The 21,800-nt window shown below is 42.7% G+C and overlaps 1 protein-coding gene across 1 annotated transcript; it reads left to right on the top strand.

Annotated features, from left to right (window-relative positions):
- Positions 1 to 600: 600 nt before the first annotated feature.
- On the top strand, positions 601 to 12,294 carry LOC308119360 (potassium channel subfamily K member 5-like; the record flags this gene model as incomplete). The annotated part of the gene is made up of 5 exons (XM_080479315.1): positions 601 to 786; positions 8,702 to 8,813; positions 8,899 to 9,065; positions 9,167 to 9,335; positions 9,421 to 12,294. The coding sequence occupies 5 exons, from the start codon at positions 601 to 603 to the stop codon at positions 10,371 to 10,373; spliced, it is 1,587 nt and encodes a 528-aa protein (XP_080335441.1). The 3' UTR covers positions 10,374 to 12,294.
- Positions 12,295 to 21,800: the final 9,506 nt, after the last annotated feature.

The raw sequence follows: 21,800 nt of genomic DNA, 5'->3' as shown, positions 1-21,800 counted from the left end.
GTGGGGGGGAAAAAAACTTGTTGCATTTGACAAGAAATCAACTTTTGTTTTTAAAGTTTGCGCTTGTTCGAGAAACGTCTCTTCACGTGTGCACCTGCCTCACGGAGTTCGGTTCGAAGGTATTAGAGGAAGGCGGAAAGAGAGAAGAGTCGGTGAACTTTTCTGGGCGGGTCCGGGCTTCCCCTCCTCTCCACTCCCGCCCCGCGGCTCCTCAGTACTTCAGCGGCCGCGGTTCATTCCGCCGCACACGTGGTGGTGGAGCGAGAGAGAGAGAGAGAGAGAGAGAGAGACGCTCACAGCTCCGGTCCGCTCGCGCTCTCCCTACTGTAATTACCTTTTTTTAAAGAGCGGTACTTTGAACCTGGTGTTATGTCGCGAGCGCCCGACTCTGCAAGCCGCCTCGCGCTCCCCTCTGTTTTCTCAGCCCTCGCGCGGACGCCGGAGCAACACTTTCGTGAACTTTACCGAGGATGAGCCCCGCATAACTCCACGTATTGTTGTTATCTACCCCCTCCTCTTTCTCTCCCCCTCTTTTTTTTTTTTTTTTTTTTGTACCCCCTCCTGTCCCGCGCTCTCTAAGTTGAGTCATTTTACATAAGTATGGTAGATAAAGGCCCCTTGTTGACTTCTGCCATTATTTTTTACCTGTCCATTGGGGCAGCGATTTTCCAAGTCCTGGAGGAGCCCAATTGGAAGCATGCTGCAAAGCAGTACAGTGCCAAGAAGGATAAAATACTTGCGGACTATCCCTGCCTATCCAAAGATGATTTGGACAGAATATTAGAGGTATGAACTCATTCCTACATACTTTTTTTTTTTTTTTTCCTTTTCCCCCTCCTAAAACTTCCTGCTTCACTGGTTACAGCGCCTGCATGCAGGCTTGTCAGGTTTCGAGTACATGAAGGTTTAAGACAATCGTATACTTGATAAATGGACAAAGCAATTTGATAATTGTATAAAAGAATCATGCATATGTCTTCTGCCATTCACCTACTAGAAGATCTGTGCAAAGTTACACTTTACTCCTGCAGAAATTAAAGTAGCACCAACGTGACTTTGTTAAAGTTTAAACACCATCACTGGTTTTTAATGTGCAACAGAGCAAATAATCGCATATGGTGTCACATGGGGGGTGAAACACGTTGTTAAGCAGACTTTTTTTTTTTTTCTTCTCCATTTTCTTAAGTTTAAACCAATTCTCAAAATCCTGCACGAACCACACTTTAACTCGCTGTGAGTTTCCACATGTGGTCACTTCACCTGACAAATGGTTAATCTCATGCTTGACTGAAGTCTAAAGGTCTTGTGCATGCAGAGATTGTTGATGCACTAATAAACACTTGAGGTGGCGACACATGAGGTCCTAATGGTCCCCAGCTGCTTGGTGAGCTTTCACTGACTCCCGAGGAGACAGATCCTCAAACTTCATCTGTGTGACTCATCCTCAGTCCTCTGCAGCCACTTGGTTGGTTTTGAATCAGGGGTGTTCAACATTTGGCCAAAAACCCCCCAAGGATGCCCATGCAAAGTGTATAAAGTACAAAGAAAACACTGACTTTCACTTTCAATGAGTTTTCAGATGTTTTAGCTGGGAATCACAATGTTTCAGTAGCTGATGTAACATCAGAGCCACACCGGGGATTGAGTTTGTGAAAACATGGCGAAAGAAATCTGGAGAAGTGACAGACTTTTGTCAGCATCAGTCTAAAAAGAAAACGCTGGGGGAGCGGGTGTCATGTCTGTGCGCAGATTTTTACAGCCAGTTAAGCCATTTATTGTATTGTGGGATACAGAAACACCAGCCACTAATGGATGAGCTGCATTCTGCACCAGGAGCCATTGTTAGAAATAACATGCTGTTGGAATTTCACTTATTGCTTGAAAAAGGTTTTTATGCAAAGATATTTAATTAAAGTTGTATTTCATTGTTTATCATTTGTGGCATCATTTTGCTGACCGCCCCACTAATGCACTCTCTCTCTCTCTCTGGACAAGCACATTCTCCTCACTGCTCTATTATGCACGTTTAATTCTCATTATCTCTCAGGTGGGGTTCCACTGACCTCGTGTTTAAAAGTGATAATTATTTTATTGCCTTTGGTTGTAAACCGGAGCGACCGCCTGTCTGTCTGTTGTCTTGTCTGTTCAGGGTGAGTGGTTGTGATAGTGTAAGAGCCAGGAGGGCCTAAATCTGTCACCTCAGCACTTGCCAGGCGCAGTACATGGTGTTCCACCGGCACATTTTAATATTTTTTGTCGCGGTGGCAACTCTTTAACCTGTAATAAAGACTGGTGCCACTGACCTCTGTGGGTTTTTCCATCAACGCTCCTGAGTTCACAGGTGTTTGCCCCGTGACATTGTTGTTTTTATGTCCTTGAGGCTTTTATAGCCTTATTAAAAGAAAATCCACTTGATCGTGTGGGACGAGAAGGACGTGTGATCTTTAGGCATTTGGAGATTCTGAAATGCAGAAAAAACACTTTTAATGCAAAATAGTGGGACTCTAGGCTTTACTGCAACTTTTTTTTTTTTTTTACATTTTTCACTTGCAAGCATGACCAGAAACATGTCTGGACCTGTGCCCCCTTTTTTGGGCCCAGTATTAGGGAGATTTATTATCCCCCGACCCCCCCACCCACCCCTTTCTGCTTCCTTCTGCTTCTCCCTTTTGTGTTTGTGGGGGAACTAAAAGGGATATGCCCATGGACGTCCCCCCACCCCCGCCTCCTCATCCATGGTGCATATTGCAGCAGCCAGATCCCAGCAACGGCCAAAACTAGATTATAAATGTTGTTGAGGAATAATACGGTTGAGATATTTTGGAAATTTCACCTTCTGGCAAGTTTTAACAGTGAAGCAACTGAGGAGAGCGTTGATGTGGTGTTTTTTTTTTTTTCTCCGTTAACTTGGGCTCTTTGAGGCCACGCAACTGAATTGAAACTCCCCGGCTCTCATATGTCCTCTCTTGGGGACAAAGACAACACAACGCCATCTGTGCGGGTTCTAAAGCTCTTCCCGAGGATCACAATCAGTTGCACGTTTGGCATCTTAACCCTTTCCAACACTCGCCGCTGTTCGGATCAACTTGTACTTTTTTTTTTTCTTTTTCTTTTTCTTCTCCCGCTTCTTTCTCTCCACAACACCTGCTGCAAAGCCGTTAGAGCCAGTCCATTAAAACACTGCATATCACCCTCGAGCTCCCTTATGTGTGCTCTGCAGCGCAGATTCTATTAGATTTCCATTACGGAAACTTTGCTCAGCTTGTAAACAATTAAAAAAAAAATATATATATATATATATATATATATACAAGCCAGCTAACAAGAGAGGGTGACACACTTGTAAAAGTCTTCTCTGTTTTATTAACAGTGAGTTTACTATTAAGTGCAAGGCCCTTGAAGTGGTCACAGTTTACAGATTGGATTTTATGGCCCATCAATGTTGGCTCTTGAGAAGCCGTCGTAAAAACTTCAGTGGAGGGGGTTGGCTTGAACATTATCTCTTCAGCAAAGAACAAGACGACACTGTCAGTGTCCTGGTTGGAGTGCGAAGTGCCGTGGAGAGAAACAAGGGAACCGTCTGTCAGGCAGTAGCAATGGGAACAAAACCTGCGTCAACTGAATGTGGCAGTATTGTTGAGTTTTATTGCTCTTAACTCTGCAGAAACATCATTTTTTTTCTTGGGGTGGGTCTTTGATGTTAAAGGCATGTTGTTTGATTCCAAAAATCTTTTAAAAGAGAGCTTTTGTGCTTTTCAACTTGACCATATTCAAACGTTTGTATTAAATGTGGCAAAAGTGAGGAATGCTTTTGTCGGCCGACCTCAGGCTTCATGAGGCTGTATATGCATGATTTGAACAATTGGACGTCCGCTTGTTGGAGATGTCTTTCCTCTCATTCACGCAATTACAAAAACCCACCAATCTGAATAACTGCTGGAATGAAATTGATTCTAAAAATATGTTTCTGACACATCATGAATCATGTCGTTCCAAAAATGCTCAAATCAAACTTGCTAGACTTTCAGACTTTTTCTCTTGCTGGAAAAAAAAATAAAAATAAATCCTCGGCTTTCTGTCTAACTTGTGGCCCCAGCAGCGCCGCGGTCTGGTAGACTGCTTTGTCTGCCTGCAGCCGTCACCCCGCTGGTCACCGCCACACATGACTTGAAGATCACGTTTGCGAACTCTCCTCAGCACTCAGCACCGTCACATGCTCCAAACAGGGCTTTGCTCGCGGTCAGGATGAAAAAGCAGAAAAGGATGAAGTAGCACACTGGCTTTTTTGTGTTTTTTTATTTTTTTTTGGGTGACTGTCAACCTCATCATGTGCCTTGAATGCAGCGTAGAGGGTCACTCCGATGGAAATGGCCCACTCTCGCTTCCTCTTGTTTTTGACGTCATGCAAGGCAGCCATGCATTTCAGCGTCACTGATTAGAAATATTAATTAGATTTAACAGCTCGAGCCGTTTTTTCTTTTAACACTGGTCCGAGAGTGGGGAAATTCTAAAACCCCGGCTCTGCTGTGAGGTGTGGACGGCAAAGACGATCATCTGTGGAAAAACGATGATGTCATCACCCCCCACGGCGATCCACGATGTCATCTAATAACCACAACAATCGCAGACTACTTGCTCCAGTCGAGCTGCAGAAGCTACTGACGCTACTAGGAGGAGGAGCAGGGTCATAGACCTATAACTCAGAGTTATATAGAAGTCTATGAGCAGGAGTCTGCTTCTAAATGTCTATGCGCTCTGTCGTCTTCTGCGTTTTTGGTGTATTTGGTGAGTCACAGCGCCCCTCAAAGCCTGGCATATGTATTACATGCCCTTAAGCCTCGTGTTCAGAGTGACGTGTAGACGGAATTTTTTTATCTTTTTTGAGAACCCCGGGGACAAAAAAAACATAATTTTGGCTCGTGTGGATGTGACCTAGAAGACGTCATGCACAGTATCATACAAGTCGTGCAAAGTGAACATTCAGACTTGTACTTGCAGCTGCTGAAACGTTATGAACCTGTGCCGAGCGAGTTCTCATCTGAGTTCAATTTATTTCAGTGGTAATAGACTCGAAAAGAAAAGAGGGGAATTAGGAACAGTAAAGCGTTTGGTCTGGTTGCATGCGACGTTAACAGCCCAGTTTAAAGCCGCCACTCGCAAATCTGTTAACTGCTCAACAGATGTAGGAGTCCTTTCGCTTTAAAGCTCGCGATTTTACGACTCGATCCTTTTATGTATTGATCAAATCCAGAAAAGGGCTGCGCTTCATCTTAGTCAATGTCAGTTTCTGAATAATAACTTGAATCAGAATTGAAACGCAAAATGACTTGGAAGAACCTCAAACTCTTCATTGTTTGGAATTCGTTGGTTCCTTCTCCAGCTGCTCCTGCATCGAGCCGGACGTGGAAAAATACAAGAGGGGCCGACTTGCTGTTCTCAGGCTGCCAGCTTTTCTGATAACAGTTAGATTGTGACAGTGTTTGTTTTTTGTTGTTTTTTTTTACTGTTCCTTCAGCTATCAGAGTGTGGCAGCGGCAGACATGGCTCAACCTGCTGGCTACCGTTTATATCTTCAACATTTTCACTTCTACAAAAGTGAAGGAAGCTCCCAGCTTGTAGTTGGGCAAAGATTAGTGTCTTTGTTGTTGGAGGCAGATGTGGTCAAGCAAGTCGATGTTGAATCAAAAACACACGTTTGAATTGAAAATAGTTTTTCCCAGTTGGATATAATCTATTTATCATGGTCTCAGAATGTAATATTAATCTGTTGTCTGAGTGATTTGTGTTTACATCGTCTCAAAAGGTTGGCTCTATGATAAATATCCATTAATGTGGAGTAGAAGTGGCTTTACATTAATCAGATGTCACATATTCTTCCTCGCTATTGTATATTCCCCGTGAACAGGATAGTTTGGGTTTCCTTTATTTGGATTTTGTTTGCCAGAACTAACTTTTTAGATAAGAACAATTTACCCGTTTGTTTCTAACTTTGGATAAATCAACTTGGTTTCATCCAGTTCACACAGATCAAGGTTGCTCAATGAATTTTTCCACGTAACAACGGCTTTCAGTTTTTTATAAAAACCTGCATTTTACTTGGTTTTTGATGCAGAAGCTGCAGTGTGATCTTATTTTTTTTTTTTCACAAACTAAGCAACTACCTTTACATTAGACTTGAGTAAATATGTAAAACTCAACATTTGCGCAATAATCTTTTCTTTTTTCTGCAGTAACAGTTTTTGCCCTCCATGTTGGTAGCTTTGGATATTCAACCACTTCTTCCTGAGCTAATTCTGGCACAAACTGTGTCATGCTGGTCAACCAGGAGTCGACCAGCAGCTGACCTATTAACCTCTCGGGAATGTTTTGCATCGCGGAGCCTGTTCGGTCACTTCGAAAAGACGCCGTCTTCTCTTTGGCTGCTCCGTGTTCAAGAAAGACACTAAAGATTTGCGTCGACTTGTTGCTGCCTTCTTTTAAGTGGATCGCCTCATCTGTTTGACTGACACACACTCCAGGCTACGGTTCTCTCTCTCGTGATTTAGTGTGCCCTCAATGCATTCCTCTCGAATCGGCAGTTTTGCGTGTGTCATATTTCACGTTTTTATCAGCCAGATGAACCGCAAACATAGTTCGAATCAACCTGAAACAAGGCGAGGAGCTGAACTGGTGCGGGCCGCAGACGTGACGCACGGACGTGAAACATCTGTTTTTCACAGAGTAAACAAACCTCAAACACCTCAAACTAGAAACTTCATACTGGTCACATCAGAGGAATTCACCAATCAGTCATTGTTTTTGCAGTTTTAAGTCCGAAATATGCGCTTTGATTATACGAAGGTAGCACAGCTGCGCTACTATAAACACCAGATCACTTTCCATTCGTGCAGACGAAGTTACCGAAGAGAGTTTGACCCGGCCTGCTGTGGCGTCTCACCCAGTTAGACGTAGTGTTTTGACTTTTTTTGAAAAACGCAGGAACATTTTAAGGTCAAACGATATACAGTTTAGGCACTTCATCTACAATGCTTAAGGATAAATCGGTGACGAGATGACCGAACAGGCTGTTCTTTTGGTTTCACCTTTGACCTCTCTCAATGGATATTGTGGCGACAGTCGTTCTGATCATTTTAAAACAAATAAATTAAATAAACACACCGAATCACACAGCAGCGATTGTAATCCTTATTTCAGTTCTCTGCAATTGACAAATGAGGCCAAAATGACAAATACAACACTCAGATGACCCCTCATGCTGTTTAGGTTTCATAATCTGTTCCTACTGAGAGGTTGTACAATAGTGTCACCAGGGATGGCAGAGGACATCAACCTCTGGTGTGGTTTCAATATGAGTATTTTAGAGTAGGGGTGTCAAAACTCATTTCAGTTCAGGAGTCACATACGCTCAGATTTGATCTCTTGTGGGTCAGTAATATGATGTAATGAGCTTGAAATGGAGGCTCATCCGAAGTACATTATAAAAATGTTCACGTTCAGTTAAATATCTTTTGACATAAACTCAATAAGTCCAGACTTTCAAAGAAATTAATAAATCTATAGAAATCAGGCTGTCTAATTGGCGACTCCCATTTTCTTATTGCTGCTGGATCTCTGTGTTGTCATATTTTGGCTGCTCTCACTAAAGCAATGTAATAATTTACACTGTGATACCTTCCCGCATGTTGACACCGCCGCTTTCTAAGTTTCAGCAGGTCATCGCGTGCTGCATGACGTCAAAAGTTTCTTTAATCAGAATACTGAAAATAATATTTTTCCATCAACTTTGCTAATAAGTACTTCACCCCGGTTTCTAACCAGTCATTACCGACGCTCGGGGGCGTCGAGACGGCTCGCGGTACTGCGTAAGCGAATGGTAAACAAGCGAGGTTTCGCCCTCTTTAATTTCTAGTCATGGATTGAACACAAACTCGGTCTTCACTGATGTCTTCCTAAAGCCCAACCGTCCAACTGAGAAACTGTTATTTCAGAAGACAAAAGGGCTGGCTATCCTTCGCTCTGGTAATTACAGGGCACAACTGTCATAGACCTATTATTATTAAAGAGCCAAGCATCTTCCAGTACTTTTGGGCTTATGTGAGTTTTGCCAGCGCCTGCACTCCCCCCCCCCCCCCCCGTCCGTCTCACAGCTTGCTGGAAGTAAGAGTGTGGGGTTGCTGCATTGTCCCAAGACGCACAGGAAGGCGAATTACATTTTCGTGGCGACGGTTTACAGGACAGACATGGTTCAAAATGATTGATTAAGCATGTTATCTGTTGCCTCGTCGCCGTTTTAAATAGTCCAAGTGGTTTTGACTTGGTGACATTTATTTGAAGTGGAACTTCGAATCCCTGTGCAAAGGAAAATAATACACATTACATCACAATTTGATTATGAAATCCTTGTTTGGGAACGTGGCCTTCCTGTTTCTTTTACTAAAGTAAGCAGTAGCTGGAACTATAATGCCCTCAGGTTGGAATCGCATCTCAAGGGTGCCTGACATCGTTTCAGCTCATCAGTACAACTGGAGATACAATCGATGTATCGCAGGAAGGATGTGGTGGGAAAAAATGGCGCTTGCACTTGCAAAAGCTCTCCTGCATTTGGTTTTCCTACTGCTTTCTCAACGATGGTATTCACAAAACTCTTGGCTGTTGCAAATTCAGGACTTTAAGATGCAGTTTTGATTTTCTTCATCCTCAGGTGGTGTCGGATGCTGCGGGCCAAGGAGTCACTATAACTGGCAGCAAGACATTTAACAACTGGAACTGGCCCAACGCCGTTATCTTCGCTGCTACAGTTATCACCACTATTGGTAGGTGCTTTTAAATCTGCATACTGCATATAATGAAACCTCTACCACAGCTCAGTCATGTGATCTTACGTCTTTGTCTCAACAGGATATGGGAACATCGCCCCCAAAACTCCATCAGGCCGGGTTTTCTGCATCTTCTATGGGCTGTTCGGTGTGCCTTTATGTCTTACCTGGATCAGTGAGCTGGGCAAGTTCTTCGGCGGCAGAGCCAAGCACCTGGGCCAGTATTTAACAAAAAAAGGATTTTCATTGGTAAGTCGATATTCCCCCCCTTGTTCCCGATTTCTGAGAAAGATGTCTGCACCTTTTGTTCAACTAAACTAATGGATTTCTTTTTTCTTTTTTCTTTCTAGAGAAAAGCTCAGTTCACCTGCACAGCTATCTTCCTCCTCTGGGGTTTGCTGGTACATTTAGTCCTTCCACCCTTTGTGTTTATGTCTCAGGAGGGTTGGTCATACGTAGAAGGCTTGTACTTCTCCTTTGTCACCTTGACTACGATTGGTTTTGGAGACTTGGTGGCAGGTAAGTCCCCCCCCCCCCATGTTTCTAAAACCATGAATGAAATTTCCTTCTCTCAGATTACTTATTGTGTTGTTTGTCTTTGCAGGGGTGGAACCAAATAAAGAGTACCCAACTCTTTACCGTTACTTTGTGGAGGTGTGGATCTACTTGGGGCTGGCTTGGCTTTCTCTGTTCTTCAACTGGAAAGTGCGAATGGTGATCGAAGCCCACAAAGCTCTGAAGAAACGCCGAAAGCTGCGGAAGCTGTCCCTGGATGAGCTCCGCCACTACAAAGAGTCTCACAAAGCGTCCCTCCGTTTGCCCCCCACGCCCAATGACGTCAACATTTTCAGCTTCCTGTCCAAGAAGCAGGAAGGCTACAATGACTTGATAAAGCAGATCGGCTCGAAGAACCACAGTAGAACCAACGGAAGCGCCGGAAAAGCCGCCAATAAATCCAAAGACATTAATCGCTCTAAGAGTTGCAACGACGCTCCCATGTTTAATGGCCACACCATCCTCAGCCTGGACCGCTCGCCACGCCAGAAGAGACGCTACAGTTTCAGTGATCGCGTCACGGTTGCCTTTTCAAAGTCCAAGAACTACCTCCTGGGCACAGACAATGGTTTACTGCTAACAGAGGACCAAGTCGAAGGCGACCTCGAGCTGGACCAGGAACAGATGTTCGAGAACCAACTCGACAAAGACATCGACCTCGAGAGCGAGGGCGTAGGGGACCGCGGAGCCGGCGGCCGGAGACCGTGGGACTCCAAGGAGTACCATCCTCTGACTTTCCCAAATGCCAACATCACTTTCATAGACGAGGAAAACTTTCTGAGCAATAACTTGGAGGAGCTGGATGAAGGCGACGATGATGACGACGATTCCAAGGCAAAGTTGTCGATCACCACATGTGATGAAAACATTGAAACAAACTCCAAGGAGGAGCCGGGGTCAGAGTCCGAGGGGTCCGTTTTCACCAGCGACGATTCAGAACACAGCCACTCGTATGAGAAACTGGTAGAGGAGTACGCAAAGGAAGACAATACAGAATCCTGAGGGTTCAGTTGTTTTGTTTTTTTTAATGTGAATTCAACGCGTCAACCTGAACCTTGGCTGATGACTTTGCTGCCATGGAAGTATATGTAATGTGAACCATATTGGAAGGATATCGGGATTATCCCATTGCACTTTGAGGGTCCGACAAATGAGACTGCAAAGCCTCGATCAAATTTCAAAACTAAATCTCCTGTTAAGAATCGACTTCGACTGATTTTAAGGAGTCGAGTTTCCTGTGAACTCCCGCCAAACATGTACTACAAAGCAATATATGAACGCTTATGAGAATTTAACATCTGCTCTATTTATATCTTTTTTTTATACAGTTTGAAAACGTTGTGTGATATGGAGGAAAAGATCTATTCACTGTGAGTGATTTTTGTTTGTGAGAAATTCTACGTGGAAAGTTGTTGGATTTCACTGACTTTTATCTGTTTTATTTTCACCATATTGGTGATTTTAATATATTTATTATTAAAATGAAGGACAATGTGGCTGTAATCCAGGCTACGTGGGTTTCTGCGTCTCCCAGTGCACAATACCATCACGTGATGACCAAGCAGAGTTTGTTCCAGTGCAGATCGTCCTTTTTAAAACCTGAGCCAACCTCCCACCTTAAAGAAATGAACAAGGTTAAAGGACCAATCGCTCTCTATCTTTTGGTATTTCAGTTATTCATCCTGTGAAGTCCTTGAGAACCAGCGTCTGAGATTGCCTTTGTTTTGATTGTAAGCACCAGAACTGTGACTGCAGGAGAGATTAGTGATGCAAATCCAACGTCCTCGACACCAACAGACGGTAAACAAGATGAGGAGCTTGATACAGCTCGACGTTTAGGTTTGGTCTGTACACAACTGCCGCCTCTTGGTGTTCTCCGCCAGTACTGTAACGTGCCGACATCTCCCCGAATTGCACTCGAGCATTTCAAACACATTTCTCGGTGCTTGGGAAGAAAGCCACCGTTCGCCGCAGCGACAGTCTTGCCTTCTGTGTCTTTAGCACGCTTTCACTTGATTGTATTTGCTGTGTAAATATTGGCTGGGAGCCCGACGGTAGCCACAAACTGCTTTGCCGAGGACACGGCCTTGCTCCCCATGTTTGCCTTCGAGTTAGGGGAGGGCGGGGACTGTAGTAACACTTATGGCAAACGTTCAAGGTTGACTTGTGCAGATCGATACTCTGATGACGTACGTTGTATGTAGTCACGACACGGAGTCAGCAGTATTGGTTTCTGGGTTGCTGTGTTTCGTTTCGCTCCAACGCACAATCTCCCAATGTGCAATCTTTAGTTTTTGGAAGGGTCCCCTCTGCCTTTTGCACACACACACACACACACACACACAAAAGAAAACTTGAAACAGTGTTACTTTGAACAGAAATCCCAAAACAACCTTCCCATTCAAGCTCAAAGCACTAAAATAGAAAATTTGCAGGGTTTTCTTTTCTTTGCTGAACCAACCAAACACAGATTCTGCCTTACAAATGACTGCCCCCATGAGAACAGCCTGAAATCCACTGCGCTGCAACGTCACATCCATTTGAATGTACCTTGCCGGGACTCACTTAAGAAGTTGTAATCATTTACAGCGGGTGGGTAAATTTTCTCACTTTTCTCCTCCGAGGTATTTGTCACTGCTGTTTATGTGAACAGCTGTCTCATTTTCGTTTTTGTTTTTTTTTCCTGGATGTCACCTGCAACGCTGTTAAGCACTTGTGTCACAGAATTTCAAGCACGTCTCTGGATTTTTAACCACGAAACCGGTTGGACAGGTTCAAACCATTGTTTTCCTCTTGTATTGTTGCTCCATTGTGTAAAAACTCCAGTGTAGTTGATTGTATAGTTTTAGTTTCCTTTTTTTATGAATAAATTATTAATGTTTGTAAAATTTTTATATCGAAATTTCAAACGAAACTGTATATTTCATGTAAAATAAACATTAAAGAACAACAAGACATTTTGTGATTATTTAATTGTCCTACTTGGGTGCTTTAAACTATTTTTCTCCAGATGAAGTCTTGCAAATTTAGGAAATATAAAGGTTAGTATTACATTTTAACATGGTCTGAAAGAGAATATATTGGTCAGCTGGGGCATTCTGATGACTTCTCGTATAGTAAATATCAAAAGTTCCCATCTTTCATTAAACATTTTGAAACGGCTGCTGAGAGTTTTGGCCTTGCTTCTGTTGGATATGAGAATTTTAAGAACTTAATATGTAAACTACTTATTTTTTGTGACGAAGTGTCACAAAATTTACTCTATGTACTAAATATGACGAATGAAGTTGCCTTAGCAAGGCATTTTACATCTATTCACACACATCTGCAACATTAGGAGCAACTTGGGGTTCACTGTCTTGCACAAGGACGTTCAACATGGGGTGGTGAAACGCCAACCTTTGCATTGGCAGATGGCCAGCTCTACTAGCTGAGCCAATTGTTTATCTGTGGCTGTAAAACTTTATTTGGACTTGAGCTGAGCATCTTAAAAGATCATTAAATAAAATTGGGGGGGAAAAAATGATCATTTGTTCTAAAAAGAAAATGTACAGTAGTTCATTAGTGACTCAGACTCAATACGGCAGCGTTTCATTCATATAGCCATGTTTCATTGATCTGGCGGTTGCCGGTTCGATTTCCCATAGAGTGTCCAGACAGTGTCCAATGGACACTCTGCATGTCAGAGTGTCCATGAGCAAGACACTGAAACCCATATTGCTCCCAGAGGATGGATCGAGAGCCTTGCAATGGCAGCCGCCTCCACTGTGTGTGAATGTGTGTGTGTGTGAATGGGATCAACAGTGTAAAGCACTTTGGGAACTGCTCAAGTGGTGGAAAAGGGCTATCCAAGTAATATCCATTTCAAGTATGTAGTTCACGTCCACGAACAAGTTTCCAAATGTTCTCTGCCAAAGCTAAACAACTGTTTTTTTTTGCTCTCGTCTAACGTTACAAAATGTTACAAAATTCAACTATTTTTTTTCATTCTGGTCTCCAGCCTGCTCAAACACTGCTCCGGGATGGCTTCCCATTCGTCAACCGGCGACGTGGTTTGTTCGGATCACGCCGGTGTGTGCTGATCCTACGTGTTCATTCGAGGTTAAGGTCGGGATGCAGGATTGCCTCCAGTTGCGGAATCTTATATTGATAGCTTTGCATTGAGAGATGAAAAACAGACACCACATCGTCAGTGACCCGGCGTTCTAGAAATAAAACATATGACCTCTGCTGATCTAACAAAGGTGGCAGCATTTATTATTGAGATAATCATAGTATAAGATTTCTTGTCCAGGCACATACAAATAATGTACCCAATACAAATGTCATTATTTTTTGTCCTGAGTTAATTTATTTATTTATGGTACCACCCTATAGTTGTTTACACAACAATACTTTTTTTTCACTGTCTCATCAGATCAGCTGACCAAACAGTGTATATAGAATCCTGTGTTGCTGTCTGACAAAAACCTCTTTATATTCATTCAGTCTGTCTAAAAAGTTTGTAGATTATTTTGTTTTTGAATTAATGTTATGTAATGTAACAGAAAGGAAAATATATTTGATAGAAAGTCTGAGGTCAGCGCAGACAATAGACAGTGTCGGTATTTGTAGAAGATTAGTATTACTAGAAGAATACTATCTCCACGACAAGCTTTATGGGAGAGTGACAAAGAAACAGCTGCTGCTGAAGAAAACTGAACTTCAGTTGAAGGAGAGTCCAAGGTCAACTGGGAAAAGGGGAAAGCATGACACTGATGATGGTGATCAATCCCCTCATGATTTATCAGCAGTATCTGCAAACAAGTATTTAAATCAAATCTGTAGAATCAGTAGAAACCTTCTGCCCAGACTCAGCGCTGTGATTAGACCCAAATGTGCATCTATTAAACACTTAACTTGTCACAATGGACAAGTTAAGTGATAAAAGCTTTCAGTCTTTTTGATTCGCTATGTGCAGGATCTTTAGTCCATTTTCTTTTCAAATAGGAAAATGTGCTCAGAGGTGGTGAAAGTTAATCAATGTACAAACTCTGCACACAAAAAGGGTTATTTTCTTTTTTGCTCGCACTCATGAGCATTTATCATCACACTCCCTCTCACCGCCTCAGTAAAAGCCTTCGGTAAAGCTTCAGAGCAGCAGTTGTCGTGTTTGCTCGCTGTGTTATTTGTATAACAAATGTGCATAATGTAGTGTGAAAGTAAACGGGGAGCTCCTCTTACCGCGTTTCACTTCGTCTCCCGCTTCGTTGATGAGCGTTGACAAACTGGCCGAAGGCGGCCATGTTGCTTCTGTGTTATTATCATGTGCATGCTGCATAAACTGCTCAATGGGATCATCCCAACTGGTAACTATCCCAGCTCCCAGGTTGTGAACTTCACCGCTTGAAGGATTTCAACCTCACTGGGAGAGGAAAGATTTCACTTCACATTTCTGTCAATAAGAAAGCTTCAGTGAAGTGTGAAACTGTGTAATTAAACTTGCATTACAGTTTACATGCCACGGTGTTGGACATATTGTAGACTTCCACGATGGAAACATTTCTGCCATCAGTGTTTCGCCAGTGCGGGCGGAGAACTTTCCCCCATATATATGTATAAATGTTAACTCATGATGAGTGCTGATGATGGTCAGCGAACCAGACCGAAGCGTGGGCTCAGTGTGAAATGTGCTGAGTCCGGTGGAAACCGGAGCGTCTCCTGTTACTGTGGGATTCCAGACACAACATAAATCAGCCTTTCTCAACGTCTTCAAGCTCCCCTCTCCGCAGTGCGACCCAATGAGCACGGATGAATTATAAACATACGACAACCTGAATTGGTTTGTTTTCAGTACACTCTGTGCTTTCGTCAAAGCAAACAAATTCTACGCATTAACAATAATTCCAATATCTTTAATTCTGTAAATTGAAATGCCTTCGTTCAAAATATACGAACACATCAGCACAAAGTATGTATTATTATCTAAGATCCCATTCCTTCATTTGTATTTTTCATGATAACAACGTGTCAGATGACCTGGCTGAGGAGCCATGAAGCTCCCATGAAGTTTTGTACATGTTGATTGTCTCTGTCTCTGGTGCTTTTTGTGAAATTCCAACTAACGTCTCTCGTTTCATGCCGCTTATCTTCCCATTAGAGTGTTTGATTGCTCTTTCCTGCCCTGAGTGTGTGATTGTCTTCAACTGGTGGCTTTATATAGGCTTCTGGTTGTCGTACCTTCGGTGTCTCAGTGTGTTTTTGTGGACGTCGCTCCCTTCAACTGACGGTTTGGGGATTTCTGTTCTCCCGTTTTGACAATCAAATTAGTTTTTTGAGTCACATTTTCACTCAAGCAGGCAGTTGATTTCAGAGAAAAGTGCCCATCAATCCGACAAAAGAAAATTCAGCAATAAGCACTCTTTAAATCAAAGGCCTCCGTCAGCTAAGAAAAATCATTTAGCAGCTTCGAAGCTAAAAGCTTATTGAAGTTGGCAGAGATCAAAATGGAGCAAAGATTGAGTAACCAATGAACTTTGAGCCAGCAAATGAAAACTCATGCAAATGATTGATCATGTCACACCAGGACTATAACTTGTCAAATGTGCATAAATCTTTCTTTGATTCCCTTCATGTGCCAAGTATTGCACCTTTTCCTTATTTCGTGCGTAATACTATATGGCGACTGTAAATATGGAATTTGATCTGGAAAGAATTTATTCCCCCATAAAATTACAAAGTTCTTTCTTAACAGGACAATTTAGCTTCCATGTGGTTGGCTGAAATTCGGCGGTGACTTGACAACATAACCGCGCTTCACTATTAAATATCGAATAAATTAGATGCTTTCATTTGTGCTCTTACACCATCTCTGCTTTATGGAAACAGCTTTACAGAGCGCCGAAGCATTCGAACAAACCTTAAAGGACTGTCAAACATCCTATTTACTACTTTAAAACTCTTGAAGAAGAAAAAAGAAAACATATGTTAAAATGAGTGTGCACACCCAATATGTTGGTCAAATTACCACACATTATAAGTGTTATAAATTATTACACATGTATAAGCGGCATTGTCCAAAAGTCACAGTCCACATGCTGGTGAGAAGGCATGCAGGCTTCGGTTTCATTATCAAAAGACTTTACACATTCGAATATCCTTCTGATCATCAAAACACGGTGATTACAAAGTCGCCTGGGGACAGATTGCGTTGGAATTTGCTCTCAGTCGCTCTCTGTGAGCGGACTCAAAGAGACGATTCACAGCGAATACGGCTTGTTTGTGATCCCACAGAGAGCAACAGTGCACACGTTTGTTTCTTGTTTGTTTGCGCCCTCATGCTCGTCCTGCAATAGCCACAGGTAGAGGAGGATCACAGGGTCTCATGTTGCCGGTTTCTCGGTTCTTACAGTCCACACATTTCCCCACAACGTCAGCAGTGATGATTCGGTTTGGTCGGGGGGAATTTTGGGAATGAAATTAGATCAGGGTCAGGGATCAGGAGACATTCACTCTGCAGAAATAACATCCTTTCTTTCAGCGTGTCTACTTAGAGGCCGACTATTGAATGCAATACGAAAGCATTTTCATGCCGTATCAATGCATGTAACATTCTGCATTTAATGCTTTAGTCGAGTCCATTCGTTCACTTCTGATTCTGCCATTTGCTGTTGCACAGTCAGTTCAAGTTGTATTCGAGACTTGATACTAGACAGTATCTGGAAAAGTCAGTGTCAGTGCTGCTAATGGCACAGTTGTTCCCACGTGAAGCCCTGCAGCTACTGACAAGATCATGACAAATAGTATTAAACATCAAACATCATGTCAATGTTTATGGAAATATGGAAACACAATAATATAAATTGTACACAGAGCTGATGCTCTCACTTCCTAAAAATCCTTTTGTACGGGAGGTTCACTGAATTACTTTTCATGGTATGCTTCTTCTTCTTCTTCTTCTTCTTCTTCTTCTTCTTCTTCTTCTTCTTCTTCTTCTTCTTCTTCTTCTTCTTCTTCTTCTTCTTCTTCCTTTGTTGCATTACTACCTCTACTGGATCTATTTATCTACATAGTGCCCCCCTCCCCCCGCTCTTGTCGTCCCTGATGACTGTTTCCCTCCCTCTCTTATCAGCAGCTTTGTCATCCCGCCTGATGACTGTTTCCCCTTCTTCTTCTTCTTCTTCTTCTTCCTCTTCACTTGGGTTCAATGGCTACCATTCCCACCACTCAAAAAGAAAGAAAAGAAGAAGAAGAGAGAAAAAAAGAAAGAAAGAAAGAAAGAAAGAAAGCTTTATGGTATGCTGTCATGGACGACAATATTAAATCACCTCTTTTTATACGGAAAATTTAGAATGAATCAATGTTTCCATGCAGGAATGCCAGAGGGATTTGTTACCACAGGAAGTGAGAAGCATGGTGGACGGTTTACCCTCGGTGTGATGAACCACTGAAATGTTGCACAGACGTGTTGAATGAAGATGACAGGGCCAATGTCCTTGAGCCAAAGCTAACCTATCATTTTGTAATTTTATTTGAGAATCCACAAAAATGCTTTGACATTTACCCCCACACACAGATTTGATTTTGAGATCCGAACCACATCAAGCTTTCAATCCCTCTCTCTTTGAGAGGTACGCATCACGATGCCAAACATTGACCTGCCCCTATCCCTGCAGCGTTTTTTTAACCTACATAAAGTAGATGCGTGTCTGTGAGCTATTCATTTGGAGAGGCTCAAGACTTATGCAAGGGGGCCTCCGGGGTTCACCGCTTCCCCCAAAGGTCGTGTTTCTTGGATGTCGAGTGTGCTTGTGAAGACATTACAGTGATGGATGGTGGGTGGTGCCGCATGCAGGCACAGAGGGAGCATGCACCTTTCAGCAGTTTAAGTAGGGAATGAAAACCGAATGATGTAATCGCAGGGTATGTAATCTTTAGTTTTGACTCTGCAAAAGAGAGTCTGGGTTTGGGATGTCCTGTGGGCGCGAGTCCCAGAGTTTGGGAGCAGAAGAAGCTGTGAGCTCTGCGACCCGTGGTGCTGAGGCAGGCGGAGGCCACAGTGAGGTGGATGGAGGAAGAGGAGTGGGCAGGGGTGGCCATGTGCAGGAGGTATGACAGATAATGAAGGGCGATGTTGAATTTTTGTGCTGTACTCTGCATTTAACCAGGATCCAGTGGCGCTGCAGTTTAAACTCCAGTGAGGAGAAAGTTACAGTCGAGTTTTCAGGAGGCGGTGAGGCTGTGGGCGAGAATAAATGCAGTGGGAGGGGAGTGGGCGTGGTGGATAGACCAAGTCATATTGGTTAACTATGTGAACTATTGAGGGTGACACCAAGGTTCTTAACCCGTGGAGAGGGAGACATTCAGGAGCCATCAATTGAGAAAATAAATCTTGTGTTGATTTGGGTCCAATTAGGATTAATTCAGTTTTGTCACTGTTTGGTTTAAGGACGTTAGAAGTGATCTAGGATAAGATGAAGATGAAGAAGCAGGGTGGGAGTGTGGAGGTTGGTTTGTAGGATAGGTAGAGCTGTGTGTCGTCCGCAAAACAATAGAAATGGATATTGAATTTGTGCAAGATAACGAAGGGGAAGAAGGTAGGTGAAGAAAAGAAGGGGCCCGAGGACAGAGCCCTGGGGCACCCCAGAACTGACCTGGAATTCCTGGGATAAACTGTCACCTCAGAGATATTTGTGTTACTAGATGAAGAGGGTGAGAGAGATGCCAGTGGAAGATATTCTACCGAGAAGGATGGCGTGAGAAATTGTGTCAAAGGCTGCATTCAGTTTGAGGATGACGAGAGCAGAATCAGTTGCCACGAGGAGATCACTGGTGAGTTTGAGTAAATCCATTTTTGTACTGGAACTAACACTTTCAGTCTGTAACCAGACCAGATCTGCTCAAAGAGGCTATTTAAAGAGTTAAATAGAAGTGGAGTTGATGAGCAACAGTTTTTTTTTTTTTGAGTTTGGAAATGAAAGGTTGGGAATGGAGCAGATGTTATTGTAGTTGTTCAGTTGTGAACCAGATTTTTTTCAACATAGAGGTGATGGCTGCAGCTTTGATAAGTGGATGACGGCGGATATGAGGGGGAAGAGAGAGGGGAGGGAGGATTTGACCGGGATGAACCCCAGCACTCGCAGTGCATGAATCTTTGCACACTTTAAGAAAAAAAACCAAAAGCAAAACGTAGTAGCCTATTAAAGATTCTGACTCTGATTACGTGTGAACTGCATCATATGACATCACATGCCTTTGTCTGAAAACTCAAGGCCCCGCACTGGTGAGTAACTCTGTGTGTGTGTGTGTGTGTGTGTGTGTGTGTGTGTGTGTGTGTGTGTGTGTGTGTGTGTGTGTGTGTGTGTGTGTGTGTGTGTGTGTGTGTGTGTGTGTGTGTGTGTGTGTGTGTGTGTGTGTGTGTGTGTGTGTGTGTGTGTGTGTGTGTGTGTGTGTGAATAAATCAATGCCATCCCTCATTGTTTATCAACTACACGTCTATCCTGAGACAGAGCAATGCCAGCTCACTTCCTTGTCAACAAAGGAAGAGGAGGAACCAGATGGAGAGTTGTTTCTGCTGCCTGTAAACCGGCCGATGCAACAACACTTCAATGAGCAGAGTCCCAGGACGGGGAAATGTGACAAGCCCAAGGACCTCTCTGACACCCAATTGTTTCCTGAGTTTCTGTGTCCGGCCTTCCGGACCGGAAACTGTTGGGTACCCCCCAGGGGTGAGTTTGTATTTGTGCATTCATGTGTGTGTGTGTGTGTGTGTGTGTGTGTGTGTGTGTGTGTGTGTGTGTGTGTGTGTGTGTGTGTGTGTGTGTGTGTGTGTGTGTGTGTGTGTGTGTGTGTGTGCACTGTACTCCATGTTAGTGTTTGTGTGGGATGTGAGAGCACGGTGGGATTGTTAATGAAGACGCAAGAGGTACACTGGCTCTCTGCCCATTTCTTTTTAAAGCGTGTAGCAAAGGATGGAAAAGAAAAGACATGGAGCGGTGTGCAACAATGCTACAAACAGCTGCTCATGTTGACTATGAAGCTTTGTTTTCCCAGGAAAGAATATAGTATCTTTGACCTTTCGCCAACCAACGCGAAAGGACTAAATGTTTGTTTTGACTCTCAAAGTTTGGATATAGAACTTTTTTTATATATATATAAAAGAGAACAAATACAGGACTGAAACAAATCCCAATGAACCCATTTAACAAGTTGTCCTTTTCCAGACAACCAACCAACCTGTCAATTAACCCAGCTACTGGCCAACCAACCAACCAATCAACTTGGCAATTAACCAACCAACCAATCAACTAACCTACTGGCCAACACACCAACCAACATGCCAACCAACCAACCAACAATTCAACCAACCTGCCAATCAACTGACCTACTGACCAACCAGCAAACCGATCAACCAACCAATCAAACAACCAACCAACCAACCTGCCAATTAACCCACCTTCTGACCAACCAACCAGCCAACCAACCAGCCAACCAACCAGCTAACCAACCAAGTGGTATATCATCATCATACATCCAATTTAATATCTTTCAAAGAGGACTAACTGAAAGAGAATGATAGATAGAATGATAGATAATTTAATGGAAATGAATATCACTAAATAAGCTACCAACTACAATGCAATGCAACCAATCAAAGATTCTCAATAATAAAGCAGTTTTAGGTCATCAATTACCTCACATGAATCCTTTGTTTTGTTTTTTTTTCCTTTTTTTTCCATTTTGGGAGGAAACAGAGGGAACTGTCTTGCATTTGGCGCTATACAAATACAATTTAATTGAACTGAATTGAACTAGTAAATTCCACACAAAAAGGCCAGGTATATATTTAAACGCACCACAGTTTTGCTTTAAGGCAAGAATGATTACCTCAACACAACCTCTGCTACTTTGCACAGAAGCTTTATGGTGTGTGGGTAACTTCAACGTCTTGTTTACATGACGTTTCGAGATCAAATCAATTAGGTTTTCAAACGTTTTGGCTGAGGAAACCAGAGTACAATCTCAAGCATGCTCAGGGAGAACATGTAAACTCCACACAGAAACATTACGAGATGAAAATCGTAACCACAAAAAAAAAAAAAAGAAAGAAAGAATTCAACATGAAATTGCACAGTAATTATAATTTTTATGTACACAAGTGGCATCTATTTGATTCAGTCAACAGAAGTCACGTTGACTTTATTTGATCACATTGTGAAAGAAACATGAAAAATAAACTTGAAATTCGTTCATCTACCGCCCTCTCGTGGAACAGACGCGCTACTATCACTCAACACTCTCAAATTCAAGATTCAAATGATGAAATTATCAACTAAAATAATTCCACGGTGTTAATTATTTTTAGTTGTTTCATTGATAATGCTGTTAATAAAAAGCAACTTATTTAAAAAATATATGAATAAATAAATAAATAAACCTTGACGCAACTCT

This window comes from Lipophrys pholis (assembly GCF_963383615.2).
Source record: "Lipophrys pholis genome assembly, chromosome: 14".
Classification (NCBI taxonomy): domain Eukaryota; kingdom Metazoa; phylum Chordata; class Actinopteri; order Blenniiformes; family Blenniidae; genus Lipophrys; species Lipophrys pholis.
Note: the sequence above shows the minus strand (reverse complement) of the source record. Positions and strands in the feature narration are given on the sequence as shown.